Source organism: Rhea americana, unplaced genomic scaffold, assembly GCF_003343005.1.
Source record: "Rhea americana isolate MKP2758 unplaced genomic scaffold, rheAme1 scaffold_11, whole genome shotgun sequence".
NCBI classification, from domain to species: Eukaryota; Metazoa; Chordata; class Aves; order Rheiformes; family Rheidae; genus Rhea; species Rhea americana.
In genome coordinates, this window is record NW_028185150.1 from 6,710,679 (window position 1) to 6,724,983 (window position 14,305).

The 14,305-nt window shown below is 33.9% G+C and overlaps 1 protein-coding gene across 2 annotated transcripts in view; it reads right to left on the reverse strand.

Annotated features, from left to right (window-relative positions):
• The window catches only part of VPS13A (vacuolar protein sorting 13 homolog A), a 116,968-nt gene that overhangs the window by 22,977 nt on the left and 79,686 nt on the right, over positions 1–14,305 (reverse strand). For both annotated transcript variants that reach the window (XM_085313554.1, XM_085313562.1), the window contains 9 exons: positions 14,124–14,252; positions 13,128–13,261; positions 10,967–11,096; positions 8,822–9,057; positions 6,796–6,949; positions 5,848–5,994; positions 5,210–5,291; positions 3,699–3,768; positions 3,082–3,187 (listed from right to left, as the gene is read on the reverse strand). In XM_085313554.1, coding sequence (XP_085169680.1) covers positions 3,082–3,187; positions 3,699–3,768; positions 5,210–5,291; positions 5,848–5,994; positions 6,796–6,949; positions 8,822–9,057; positions 10,967–11,096; positions 13,128–13,261; positions 14,124–14,252 — 1,188 coding nt within the window. The remainder of the gene's footprint in view (positions 1–3,081; positions 3,188–3,698; positions 3,769–5,209; positions 5,292–5,847; positions 5,995–6,795; positions 6,950–8,821; positions 9,058–10,966; positions 11,097–13,127; positions 13,262–14,123; positions 14,253–14,305) is intronic.

Genomic DNA, 14,305 nt, shown 5'->3' on the forward strand with positions numbered 1-14,305 from the left:
TTGCACATTTAGAGTATATAAAACTTCACAATATGTCAAGCATTTGCCATTAAGGTGCAATACATTCACTAATATCACTCTAGTGGTTTTTACCTTTTAATTAAAGAGCTAAAGTTTTAAAAGAATTTTAACTATGTTTAAAAATGTGACTAACTTTCGCTTTCTATGAAGAAAATAAATACAAAAATAAATCCAAACTATATCTATTTCAAAGTAAAAATCAATATTTTTTATCAAAGTTCAAATTTCAGATTTTTTCAGTATATGTTTAGGTAACTTTTATCACTTCTGGATCAAACAACATATATATATATATTTACATATATACACACATATATACACACACTCACACTTTTGTGTACTCTCCATACCCTACGGAGAGTAGGTTTTTAAATACCAAAAGTTAGACTACAGTTTATTTTTGGTTAAATAAGAGAAAACAGACTTTTGCATACTCTAAACAGGCCTTCATATAGCCTTTTTCCCCAATCCCTTTTTCCTTCAAGAGGTAGGAGTTCTCCTGCATTATTTTTTTGAAACAAAATGCTTAAAAGATCATTTTGTAGTTTTTAAACAGTAATAATTCTAAAGTAATTACTCGGAAAAAGGCTTAACCAGTTTAAAAAAAGTTAACACTGAAAACATTCTGAGAAGTCCCTTCAAAACAGTAAAGTCACTACCATCTTACCATCTAAATGAACGAATGATGAAAACTGAAGTAGGGATCAAATCCTAATATTGTCTTCCAATCCCATTAAGAGGTCAGAAAAAGGTGTCAGTTTCAGTTACTCAGTTCACAACACTAATCTCGTCTCATTTATCTTGTCTTAAGTTAAAAGTGATTTACCTTGGGATTCTATCTTTCCACTACACATTTGTATTACCATATATTCTGTCAGGTGATGTGAATATTATAATTCAAACTCTTGTAACAATCCAGAGCTCACAGGTACAGCCAGTATAAACAGATATAACAGACTGTGTGCCCTAAGTATGCGGCTGGGAACCACTAGTTTAGGCTACACATTCCTACAAATGAAAGCTATGCTGACTGTGATAAAATAAAATTTTATAATGTAGCATTAATAATGTTCTTTAAATAAATCTGCTTTATTTAAGTATTCTTTCAGATTTCATTTCATAAATCGCAAACTGAAATTACTCATCCTTATCATTTACTATTTGCTTTAAAAGATGTTTAACTAAGCTGATTTAAAACATTTAACAAAGCTGGACCCACCCAGCTGTTAATAAAATTACTTTTTTTGCTTTTGCTTCAGGTGTTTCTACATAGTCTTTTCTTACTATGTTACAGAAACAAACTTTGGTGTTGATTTAAAGAAAGGCACTTCTCACCAGAGATGATCCCACTCTTAAGTTAAAATTTCACCTAAGATTCCAGTCACCTCAAAGAGACAAGTAAAAGAGATCCTAAGTTAATAAAGTTAATAAAAAAATCCTAAAAYTGTTCTGCTATTAGAGCTCTGTAAAGGATGCCATAGGTTTCAAATAAAGGCAACAGGAAAGTAAGACAGATTTAGGAAGAACCAACCAGATCTTCACAACTGCTACTCCCAAACTCAAAGAGGATCACATTAAATGTTTTGTGAACTGGGTAATATATTTTGTCTTCCTTTGTCACAGGCTAGAAAACAACCCACAAAGGCCCTACTGAAATTAGCATCTTTATTTAAACTCAAAGTAATGAGCTGCGAGTGCTCTAGAAACAGAAGCAGGAAACTTTGAACATATTAATATACGTAACAGTGCGCAAATATAACAACAGCAAAGTTACTTATATGAAAACATCTATTGGACAGACCACGACCCAGACAAGAGACTTCCACCATTTAGCCTTTCTGTAAACTTACTAAATTCCATCCTGAGATATTTGATTCTTATCTTGCTTGAAATGTTCTTATAAACACTCATTTCTCTGGTTATTATACACCTCTTCCTAATTTTCACTTTCTATTTACCCATGACCAGCTTTTTACCTTTTGTCTTAATTTTGGTATAATCTCTGAGCATCAGTACTTCTTTTTCATCTCTGGCATACAGATTAGGGAATAGAAAGTATAACAACTTTCGCTTTTCAGTACACATTTTGTTTGCCATAGTTAGAAAATGCCTTTCAACGTCCTTTCAGAAAGCACTTTTATCTGTAGTCATTCAGGCAGTTCTTTTATGCATGTTTTATGTATGTTTTATAGCATTTATTCAACTAAATGTCTCACCATTGCCTCATGTATTAAAACTTAATTTTCAGTATTCTTAATAAAAACAGCTTCTCCTATGCTCTTCAGAACTTCATTATTCCTATACAGCATATCACTTTGTTGGCTCAGCTTCCCAGGCAAATCAAAGACCCTCTACGTACTCTGTTGCTTTCAGCTTTTGTCTTAAGTTTTCGTTGTCCAAGGGGACCACCATGCATTTCCTGCTGTTATATTTTATCTAATTCCTACTTTTCCTATGTACAGATTCCTCTCATTCTCCCTGCAGGATAACCCAGTTCTATCCCGCTGTCCTCTCCTCCCAGTGTTGCTTGATACCAACGTTTCAACTGTATCTTCTACCAATTTCACAATCTTGTACAAAATTACTGAACAAACTTTCTCTTTCTGATCAACATCTCTCTTCACTCCTCTTCCCATGATGGGTCAATGTTTATTACTGCTTTTCTGACCAAGCTTTTTCTAAGTATTTTTTGGTAGGCTCAAGAAGAGAGTACTATTTTCACTCCTTTCCTGTTTTGACTAACAGGAACATCAGCAAGTCATTGTAAAGACTGCATACAGACTAGAACAGCATTGCTTTCACTTTTTGTAAGGTTTTGAAGCATCCTTATGTATCATGCCAAGATGACAATAAAAGAGTTTACTATTTGCCTCAAACAACAGTTATCTATTAAAAACCCCATAGTTTCCTATTACTTCCAGATACAACACTGAGCCAATGCCACCGACATAAAAGAACGAGTGGGATGTGTGGTCGGGGGAGTGTTGGTTCCGTTTTTGAATATAGTTTAAATAATTAAAAATTTAAATCCATTTATCTTTAACAAAAGAAGGTTTCTACCTCTTGGTCACTGGGCACATCAGTCTGTGTAAAGAATTCAACCAATGCATACAGGAATCCAAGGTCTATTCTGAGATCCATCTCCTGAATCAATACCTTAAAGTATCTGTATATGACAAAAAAAAAAAAAAATAAAAAACACACAACTCCTCACCTATTTTATGAAAAAAAGCTTTAAATTACAAAGTACAATGAGCTAGGGTATTTATTTCTCTCAGTAACTTCAGATACTTACATTTTTATATATTTTTTATTTTTAGGAATAATCCTTTTTGGTCAGTGGTATAAGATAAACATATTTCCTGTAACTAAAGTGTTTTATTGAAATAACAGCATTTGACACTGTGGATAGCACTGTTAAATATAGTCTACTTTTCAAATTAAAAAGAGTAAAAATCTGTATTAAAAATCCTTGAAAACGATTGCTTTATTCTGCAGTCATGTGGATAATAAATTAAGGCCAAGCTTTCACCTTTCTTTTTGAAGTGCTCTCCTCTTTCCTAGAATGAATTGGTGTAAAATTATCTTGCTTTATAGTTGCCCCTACTTTAAAGCCTGAATAAAAATGATCAATGGCAAAAGAGATGGAATATGTTAAAATATGTTAAAATACTTACTTAATGTGAGATATTTGTGAATGTCCTGCAGTTCTCATAACAATACTGACATCAGTAAATGGTTTTGGTGCTATGAAGTTATAAAATAAAAAGAGATCAGCAAAGACTTTTATATGATATTATATATATAACTTCATGCTTTTAGTATGAAAAAGCCATACATGTTCAGGATTTTTTCAATCCTATGAAGTAGGATTATATAATGGGTGTGACTGGCAAACAATTAAATCAGGAAAAAGAGCAGGAACAGACATGAAGACAAGAATGAAATGGAACAATAAAATTCTATTTCACTTATTTATCTCTGAAAAATGTATCATTTTTCATTTAAGACCAAATTAGTGCCTATACAATTTCTGTAGTCACAGGATAAGTTTGAATTTTCAAAGACTGATATAAAAATATAAATAATTTTAAAAATCTTAAAAAATTGTTCTTCAAATTTATGCACTCTAGTTTAAAACTGACCATGTTCAGGATGAACATTTGATATCATAATAGCTTCCGGAGAAAAATAAAGACAGTATTCTTCGTCTTAATCTAGAATGTTTCCTGCCATTACCCTTCTTTATCTTCCAAATTTCTTTGCCCCCAAGACTGTTAATGGAAGACTTCCAAAAAAGCTCAGCAGTTCATCACATTCTGTATTGACTTTGAGCTCTTTGCCCAAGCAGTGCAGAAGTTGAAAGGCTACAAATGAAACTAAGTGTAAACTTACAGTTTATGTGTGAGGCACCACCTCTACAAGCTCAACAGATGGCAATTTATGTCTTGTCCAATTTCAGTCTACCCCCAGTACAAATAACTTAGCTGAGATAAGAGTATGTCAGGTTAATGCATCACTATTGCATACAATCAAACAAAAAATAAGCTTCATAAACAACATGGTTAGGATAAACTGAAAAAATAATTTTAGTCAGTAGATAAAAACTGGATAAGAAAAGTGAGGGTTTGCTATAGAACCCTCATTGCCACTTAACTCCAAATGTAAGAAATACACTCTGCAATGCATTTGCTGCCATCAAGCCTAGCAACAGTTCAACTTTTTCATTTACAGTAGGTAACTTTTCTAAGACTGCACTGATTTTTGTTCCGGTCTGAAGGCAACTGCCAAAAGCCAAATTTAAGCTTGACGCAAATTTGATTTAGGCTTTGTGTTCTCAGAGAGCACTGAATTTGTATATCAAAAAGATGTGCTGAAAGGTATGATAGTGATGGGTGAGGTTTTTTTTTTTTCTTTCTTCTAACTGTTAACAATTTAGATAGCTTTCTCTAAATCTTCTTCGTGGAGATGGGGAAGCAATGTTCTCTAACATCAGTATGTGCTCTATCTAGTCAGTAAGTTTATACTAAGGAGCACTTCTGTTAGTCATCTAAAACCTATGGCCTTTTCCAAGGAAGCCTCTAAATTTTTAAACAGTCTTATCTGATAAAACTAAAAAGGTGAAACTTCACTGAAAACAAACACTTCATTCTGTAAGTATAAATTATCTTAAACTAGAATAACAAACCTGAATCCAGGGTGATGGACTTTGGAGGTTTAATAGGATAGAACACAAAGGGAAATATGGCTCCAGGAATCTGGTTTTGTATCTAATAAGGGCAAGGACACGACAAGGTGTACCATGTTAGTTCTTAAAGTCATGAAATACTTTAAAAGTAGGACAAACACAAGAATTATGTATTACCTGTAACATTTCTACTACTTCAAAAGCAGAAAGCATAGGCCACTGTGGTTCAAAATATCTCTGTTTTCAAAATGAAATCATTCATTCCAAATAATCTAGAAAAACTTCTCCCAATTTGTGGCCATAAATAGTCCACAAAATTTTTGCAAATGATATATTCTTCTAAAATTTGAACATATGAAATACAGCAGATTTTAATCTTTATTTGGTTGTAAATAAAGACCACTGAGAAGTACGCAAAATGAATGGTAGATGCTTTTTCCTCAACATTTGTAGGTGTCTGGTGGGCTACCAAACAATTTGGTAGCATTTTCATTAAAAGATTGAGATGAAGTGATGTAGAAGATTAGCTTCAAAATAACAAGAAAAATCCAAAGTTTCTGAAAATTAATCCTACCAACTTTCCATGAAAATGTCATTTTTTTCCTATATGTATCTCCCTGCTCTTTGACAAGACTCACCTGTATCCTGTAAACTTGAATTCTGAAAGACTTCTGATGTGCAGATGAACTGTATTCTACTTTTAAAGCTGGCAGATAATTTCTTCTGATGGGAATCTCATTCGGCTGTTGAATTTTCATGTTACTTCCATTAGGAGTTAAACATACCTATTGTATCATTAAAGAAAAGTAAGTATGCTACGTTTTCAAAAGACTGGGTTTTTTGATAATGTATTTCAAGTTTTACGCTTTTCATTAATACTGTAATGAAAGTTTAACTATTTTTACATCTTTTTACAGCTTTTAGGTCAAATGACAAAACTTTTCCCTATGTAAATCAATCAAGTTTTGTCATAAATTCTAATGGAGGCAAAACCAGAAAATGAATCTGTATATTGCATTATTTGAGGGATTACAGATTGCTGTATTTGACCTTTCAGACAGGAGGCACAGGAGTTTAATATTAAGGTCTATGACTGAGATGCAAATCGGTGCATGTCAATTCACCTACAACCTAATTCTAGTGAATGTTTAGAATTTACTTATAGACAAGAACAGTAGCATTAGGAGCACAAGGTACTGTTTAATTCATAGAATAAATTCTGGAATTATGTTTTTGATATTCGTGGTTGAATCACATGGCTGAATCATCCCATAACAAGCCATTTGAAAAATATAAAACTTTCTGTTAAACAAACCAAAATCAACTCCTTCTCCTCCATGTATAACAGATGAAGAAAATGCAAAGTTTTCCCTGTAGCTTTGCATTTAGCCCCATGACCTGCAAACTTTCAAACCTTGATGGATTCTTTCTAGGCAGAGATAAAGAAGGGATTTTCAAATGGACTGGATAAAACAGTCATCTCAATTTTCATTGGAAATGATTTGGGAGACAACAAAATAGGTATACGTTATCTTTTTCCTATGTACACACCCAAACAACAGATTAGCGAGAACTATCATTATTACCAAAACATTTGATTCCAACTCAATAATCTTATTTTCTGAAGGAGTAAGCTCACTGTAATCTTTAAACTCTTGTTCTAACTTATCAGTTTGCTTAATACTCATAGGTCTCCATCTTGACTTCTTCTTGGGTTTTGTCTCCCAGACGACATCAGAACTTTGAAAATAAAAGAAAGCATCAAGAGAAAAGGATTAGCCATTTCAAACTAAACCCCACTTATTTTAGTATGGCTTTTAGTATGTTGTAATTATGGACACTGTGGTAAATAAAATGAAATAAAAATGACCTGAATTATCCAATGTCATCTCAGCTCTAAACAAAAGACAGTCTTTCCAATATAATACAGGAGAAGAAAGTTAACAGCAAGTTTGCCAACTTCCCACTTTAATCAAGACAGTCAAGATACTCAGTTTCAACAGTACTGCTGTCCCTTACTATGCAACCTCAATGCTGGCTTTCAAATATACATCCTTGGTATATTTTGGGATGGTTTAATTTAATAGAAATTGAGAATTCAGCAAATGCCTGCTGAACTGCTCCTTACTGATAGCTACTTTCTTCACTCCTTCTCTGAGTCTGAATCACCAAACAGTTATTACTATTTTTTTAATTTCTACTTTTCTTCTGCTAGTTTCTGGTTGTTTTTTTCCCCCTTAATATCCCAAAATCTATTAATTAAGAGGCACTGGAATCTTTCCTACTAAATTCTATTGCTTCTGCCAGAAACTCTGATGTCTGATTTCACTGCATATTTAAATGGAATACACAGTATAAGGCACAAACCAACCACTATCAGATAGCGAAGTTTCTTTTATCAAGTTATTCTGTATCTGACAACTATACAGCGAAGCAGACATTATATACGTGTACATACTGATACATCAATGGCAGAACAACAAAAGAAACGGGAACTAAAGGGAAAAACAACAAAATGGAGTGCATGGCTGTAATCCCAGGCCAAGTGTGGTAAAAACTCCTTTTGTATCAACTTGGATACCAACTGTCTTCTTGTATCAATACATTTATAAATGAGAACATCAGAACAACAGTCTTTTTTCACTTAACCAAGTACTCCCAAAAGAGCTTTCAAGACATTCACATCCACTCACGGATTAAGAACAAAACCATATCAAGTAGTCAGTGCTGCTAGAGTCTCCTGACAACAAATGACCACGTGCAGAAAGCACTGACTTAGTGAAATCAGTGACCATTCCTTTAAAACTGGGCAATTCACTCTCACTATTAAGATTAGGAAGGGTTTTTTTGTTTTGTTTTGTTTTTTGAACATGAGGGGACTGTGAAGTGTTTCCACTTTTTGGATAGTTACCTGTCTCAAGTGAGGGCAACTGAGGGACTGGGATTTTCTTGTGAATGACAGAGGCAAGTAACTTGGAGCTAGAGCTTTTGCTTGTTTAGCAGTCTGGTATGAAAAATTATTCACCAGGAAAAATCTGGTTCCCAGCAACCTCACGGCTAAGAACGTCTATTACAGCCATGAGATAAAAATGTCCTTTTGGCATTCAAAAAAGCCCCTGTATAACTACATCATGGCTCACACCTCTTACAGGTTGCATATCTTATTTTCTGCTCCCCTCTAATGTGATGTAATAGAAACAAATTATTAGATTTTTGGTGTTTCCATAATTTCCCAAACAAAAATAAAAAGAACTACAAGCTGTTACTGCATCTAAGTTTTGACTGAAGACCAAAATCTGCTGATACAAACCACCCAGCAGACCTTACTGATGACTCCACGATCACTCCAAACTACAGACAGGAAACGGTATCCTTCACTGGACTGGGAAAGTTTGCTGTACATAATTATGCTTAATACACTGCAAGAATATATCMATTCAAATATAGAATGCATGCATTTCTAATACAATGGGAAACTATATAATGATTTAATTCTAAATACCCTTGACCAGATTTCTTTCCCTCCTCCCCTTCTCCTGAAAAGGGAATTCGGTTAGTGGAAATGCCAGATGATAAACAAAATTTCAGTCTGCTGCACAGTAGACAGCTTACCTTGTAATTCCAATGTAGGACACCTCCTGCTTTGTGTAATTATTAACCAACGAAATTCCAACATCTTGTAAAGACAGAACAATTTCTTGTTCTGCTAGTTCTGCTTTCACACTTTCATATGTCAGTTTAAATACATTCTGGTCTTCAGTGATTAGGACAATACGCTGTAAACCTTCAAAAAATGACACTAAATAGACCATCTTCCTAGTATCCAAGTTGAGTATTTCCATTCTGTCCTACAAACAGGAGAAAAAAGTTTTTACACATCCAATCACTCTAATCAAGCAAACAAACGGAAAAGTCTTAGCATGTGAACACAAACACAAGACAATGGAAAGGCATACGAAAATTATAACACTTCAAAATTAAAATTTTCATAACAGCTACAGGCATAAGTTTTGATAATGTTTATTGGCATGAGCTCCAGTAAGTTGTTATTGCTCTGTGTTAGACCCTCACCTATGAGACTGGTGATAGCATTTGTTACATATGGAATTTCATGTACATAGAACATATACTGACCTCAGTTACAGATGAAAACCAAGATACTTTTTTCCCACTGTAAGTTAAGGGCAAAAAACTCCAACAACTCCTTCAAAATTCTATTAACATCATAAAATCAAGATTTGAAAAATATATCTATATTTTACCTAACACAATATTTTTAGAAAAATCCCAACTTTTGCCTGGACATTCCCATTTTACAGGCCTTTACAGCAATAACTCCATGCAAGTATACAATTTTAATATAATTATTTATTTTTGAAAGTAAACAAAACTTTTGGTATTTTACATTCAGCTTTAATACAAAATGCCTTTTAACAACTGCCGCAGTCTACAGTGTTTAGCCTATGAGGGTTTTTTCATGTGCAACTAACTTAATGTTTCACTAAAGGCTAAAATGTCAGGTGCAAGCTAACAGTTCATTAACACAGAAAGGGATATTCTCCACATTGGCTGCTCCCAGAAGCCTGTAATGTTCACCAAGTCCTACACTGAATCAGTTCAGGAGAAAAGTAAACAAATCAACACAAAACAACCACCCAACTGAAAACCCCCAAATAATTAAAAAAAAAAACCTCTTTTTTCATTATATTGTTTTCTGCCATTTTTGTGAGATGCATTAGCTAAGAGAAGGTTCTGAAAGCACTATGAGCAGCACACATGGGTAGAAAAAAACCATGTAGCTGGACATAAGGAAATGACGGGGAGACTTAGAAGAGGAGACTGCTATCCCATCTCTTCTCTCTTAAGTGACACTGTACTTTTTTGCAAGCTCATCACATCACAAACAACTCAGTAATTTAACTTGGCTCTTTATCATAAGAAAGTATTTCATTGAAAGTACAGAGAAAAAAGGCTGAAGTTTCTAGGACCTTTGATTTACATTGGCTTCAGGTAATGAAGCAAAAACTTACAAAGAACATGACTAAACCAAACAAAGCAGCTATGGATTTTCCTTTTAAAGTAAAGGAGAACTAAGGAATTTCTTTAAATAGCAGTCATGGTAGAAGCACATTAGCCACAAGGACCTTAAGATCACTAAGACAAGGCTGCACCACTCAGCATATTCTGTACCTACTTACTCTACAGCACCTCAGTTTCTATCAAATAATTTCCAAGGAGTAGACAAAATTGTAGCAGAAGATGGATCTCAGAAAGCAAACTAACAGGTTGGATTCAAGTGAATCAGGGTTTTGCTTTCACCTCAACAATTACCATGGAATTTAAGTAAGTCCAAAATAAGACCAAGCTCTGAAGGTGAAAGCTTTCCTGTACTGCCAACACTCACAAAACATGTAATTCTAGCTATTCATCTAATCTCATATATCAAAGACCACAAAAAAAGTGTAGCCTTCTTTCCATACCAATTCCATGCACAGCTAGTAAAAAGAAAGTAAATGCTGCATAAATGTCACTAGGCAAACTAATATTCCTGGCTTTCGAAAACTTATCTATTTAACAGTCATCTTTACAGACCTTCAAACTAATCTGTACTGTACTGCCTGTGGCAGGAAAAACTTACATCGTTAACAAAGTATGTGGCGGGGAAGGGAGAGAGGAGGGGAGGAATAACCTCCATTGGATGCATACRAAGAGAGAAAAAAAAACAGCATTAAAAGCAGCCCTACATAATAAACATACTTCCTTTGGAGTAATTTCCTCAGTTCTCTTTCCACACTTCCATTTCAATTTTCTAGATCCTGTTGGGTCAGCCCAAGTGTACAACACAGCCTTATTCGGCTGAAGACAGTCTTCCAACTCACAGAGGGAACTAAAACAACAACAAAGTAATATAAAACATTCATTGACATTTTATTTTCGTATCAATGACTTTGCAGAGTCTAACATTGCCACTGAAGAATCAAGAACCCCTACACAATAAATTTTTAAAAATAAATTTTAATGAAAATTAAAACTTAAACACTGTGTATTTAACATGCACAAAATAAATTTCAGCACAGTAATGAAAATAATATTATATAGTTATACTTTTAGAAATACAGCATATCAGTAAATTTTTAAATATTCATTTTCTTCCTTGCTTGTAATAAATAGAGAAATTTAAAACAGTGAAAAAAATAGGAAGTGGAGCTTATAAACTGAAAAGGAAATTCAGGTTTTGATATCTAACACAGAGGAGGAAAAAATGCGGTCACAATCCACTGTTTAGGGAAGGTTTCTTCTATGTAATTTGCTGAGGGGAAAACAAATTACCATCTGGATACAGTGGATATCTTCAGACAGATTTTAAACACTTGATCCATCTTGATACAGGTAAAAAGTACTGGCAAGACTATCTTTTAAAACTCTCTGAAGGTAGCCAATGCTGTGCATAGTTAATTACAAAAGCTGATCCATACATACAAAAATTTGCACTGAGGATGCTCAAAAACAGCTAAAAAAAATGAAAATTGCTATTCTTTTCAAATAACAAAGCAAGAAGTTGAATACATTCTTTAAGAGGTGCATACAGCTGCAGGACTAATAGGTAAAAGTTCTTCAGCTTTTCAAGCACCAGTTTCTAAATGACACGGCTCTGACTGTCTGAAAGGAAAAAGTGAAGACTCTGCATAGCTCTTGCAAAGACATAGGCTAAGGATGTTGTAGATACACTTCCACTACTCAGCGTGGCATGCTGCACAACACTAGAGTAAGTATATCTGCACACTGCAGCAAAGCATTATAAAGACATTATAGAGTGAGACCAGGTTCAGGCTTGCTGCAGTCAGGTGGTACAGCATAGCATTGATCCAGCTATGCTGCAGCCAAAGTTACACTGGTAAGAGGTTTGACTCCAGTCTTTCCAACATGCCTCAAAGGTGGCTTTGTGTAGATTAGTATGAACAAAAGAATTTGAGTTTTAGTAACTTATCCTTCTTTCTTCAAACCCTTGCCTCATATGCATCAGGCACATAACCCAACTTTTACTGGTTGCAGACAATTCACATTTGTTTAAAAGTTGTGGTTTGGTTTAATAAAACTTCTGTCTTTCTGTCCATTCCTTCAATCTCTCTCATAACTTTTGAATCCATTGCTCCAACTAAATCTAAACTAGATTTGATAGAATAATAAATATGTTTAGAACTTTTCTGTTACTTATTCTGCACAAAACAGCACATGTGTATTTCCAAAGTAACTCAAGGATGTTATGAGAGAGAGTAAAGGGCAAGGACACAAACTCCACATAAAATGAGACCATTAGTATGTTGTACATAAAAAAGCTTCTTCATTTGTAGTGCCAGGTCCCTGGCACTACCTACCACTACTTTGTTAATAATCTATCCTATTCAATTCACAAGATAAGAGACTTTTAGGTGTGCTGACAAATTCAGACATCAATTACTAAGGCACAGGCTTCCCCCACCCCCATTTTTTTCTGCTTAGACAGCTGAAAAGGAAAGAGAATTTTGGACACGGAACTCATAGATCTGCTTTTCACAAATGACTAACAGATTAAAAAAATCAAGTTCCCATGTAAGGAGATGAGAGTATTCTACATAGTAACATTCTGATAGCTCCCTTCATGGTGCTCTCATATTTTGCACATAGTTAAACAAAGCAAGAAATATTGATGCATCTGTTTTGTTAAATCAGTATGTAATTTAGGCATTTTTCAAATGCACATACTTTATCCATAAACTTGCAAGGAAAGGTTAAAACAGCTACTTGCGTAATAGCAGTCAAGCCTAAACTTTACCACCACTTAAGCTATACTCAAATTACACTTAATATCACACAATACATAAAAGTACAGTTCACACGTCTTCACACAGACATCCACATTAAAACTCTACATACATACCTCTGTCCATACTCAATGATTTCTTCTTTAGTATGGTTAATTAACAGAAATGGAGCTGCACCATCATGGTAATTAGAAAAGGTAATCACTGTAGAATGCTCAGTCAGGTTAACATCCACTATAATTCCTCCAAGCTGTTAGATGTAAAAATTACGAAGTAAATAACAGTGGTATTAATTTCTAAAATAGTTATTTTACGTATTCATGGTATTTTTGGAAACTTTTATACTCATAAGTTAAAAACATTAAAATCAATCAAATCAAAATCAGTACTTCAAAAGTATTTTCCAATCATACTGTTATTTCAGCAAACAGACATTGTACTTATTGGTTAAAAATTACAAAGGAGTTCTGTACTCTCCAATTTGTTAGTAGAGGAATCTTCCTTGGATCATTCATAGCCTTCAACAACATCCTTCAAAACATTCTATCATTGAAATATCACACATTTAAAAAACTACCTCCTAGGTAAGACTGAGTACCACACTGAAGCAATTTAGTGTCAAGGTTACTTTTTGGAGTAACTTAGTGTTACCTTAAAACTGATGTAACTACTTTCAGCCTTAGATACAGAACATTAACAAAACAGTGTGTTTCAGATTGGGTTTACCCCTCAGAGGAGCACTTAAAATGAAATGCCTACATATACTTGTGTACATCACACACAAGTGTAAATTAAGTTATGCTGTGAGGGAGACAGGGGAAGGCAGATCAAATGAAAATACTATATATGTCTATATGTATACATATATATATATGCAAATGCATGTGTGCACATATATTTAAAATATTATATATATACACTCACATACACATATATATAATGTATGTGTGCACATATACGTTTATCTTTTATATATTATATTTTTATATATACAAAATATTTTCCTCACAACTTTGCAATACTTGATTGTATGGAAAGGGAGACAGGTGTGGTGAGTGCAATGAAATACATATTTATGCTGTTTTACCTAATTTCTGAAAGCAACCATTTACCTTGTTGTCCAGATGCAGTAAGAGACAGTTTTCTTGCTTATCAAAATCGATCTTCTTTGGGGGAAGGTCAGAATTTTCAACTCTAACAAGTAGTTTGTTGCTATCACTTTCAGGCCAAAAAGGAATACACTAGAAAAAAAATTAGATAATCTAAATTAAGTGAAAACAAGCTAGATGTTAAA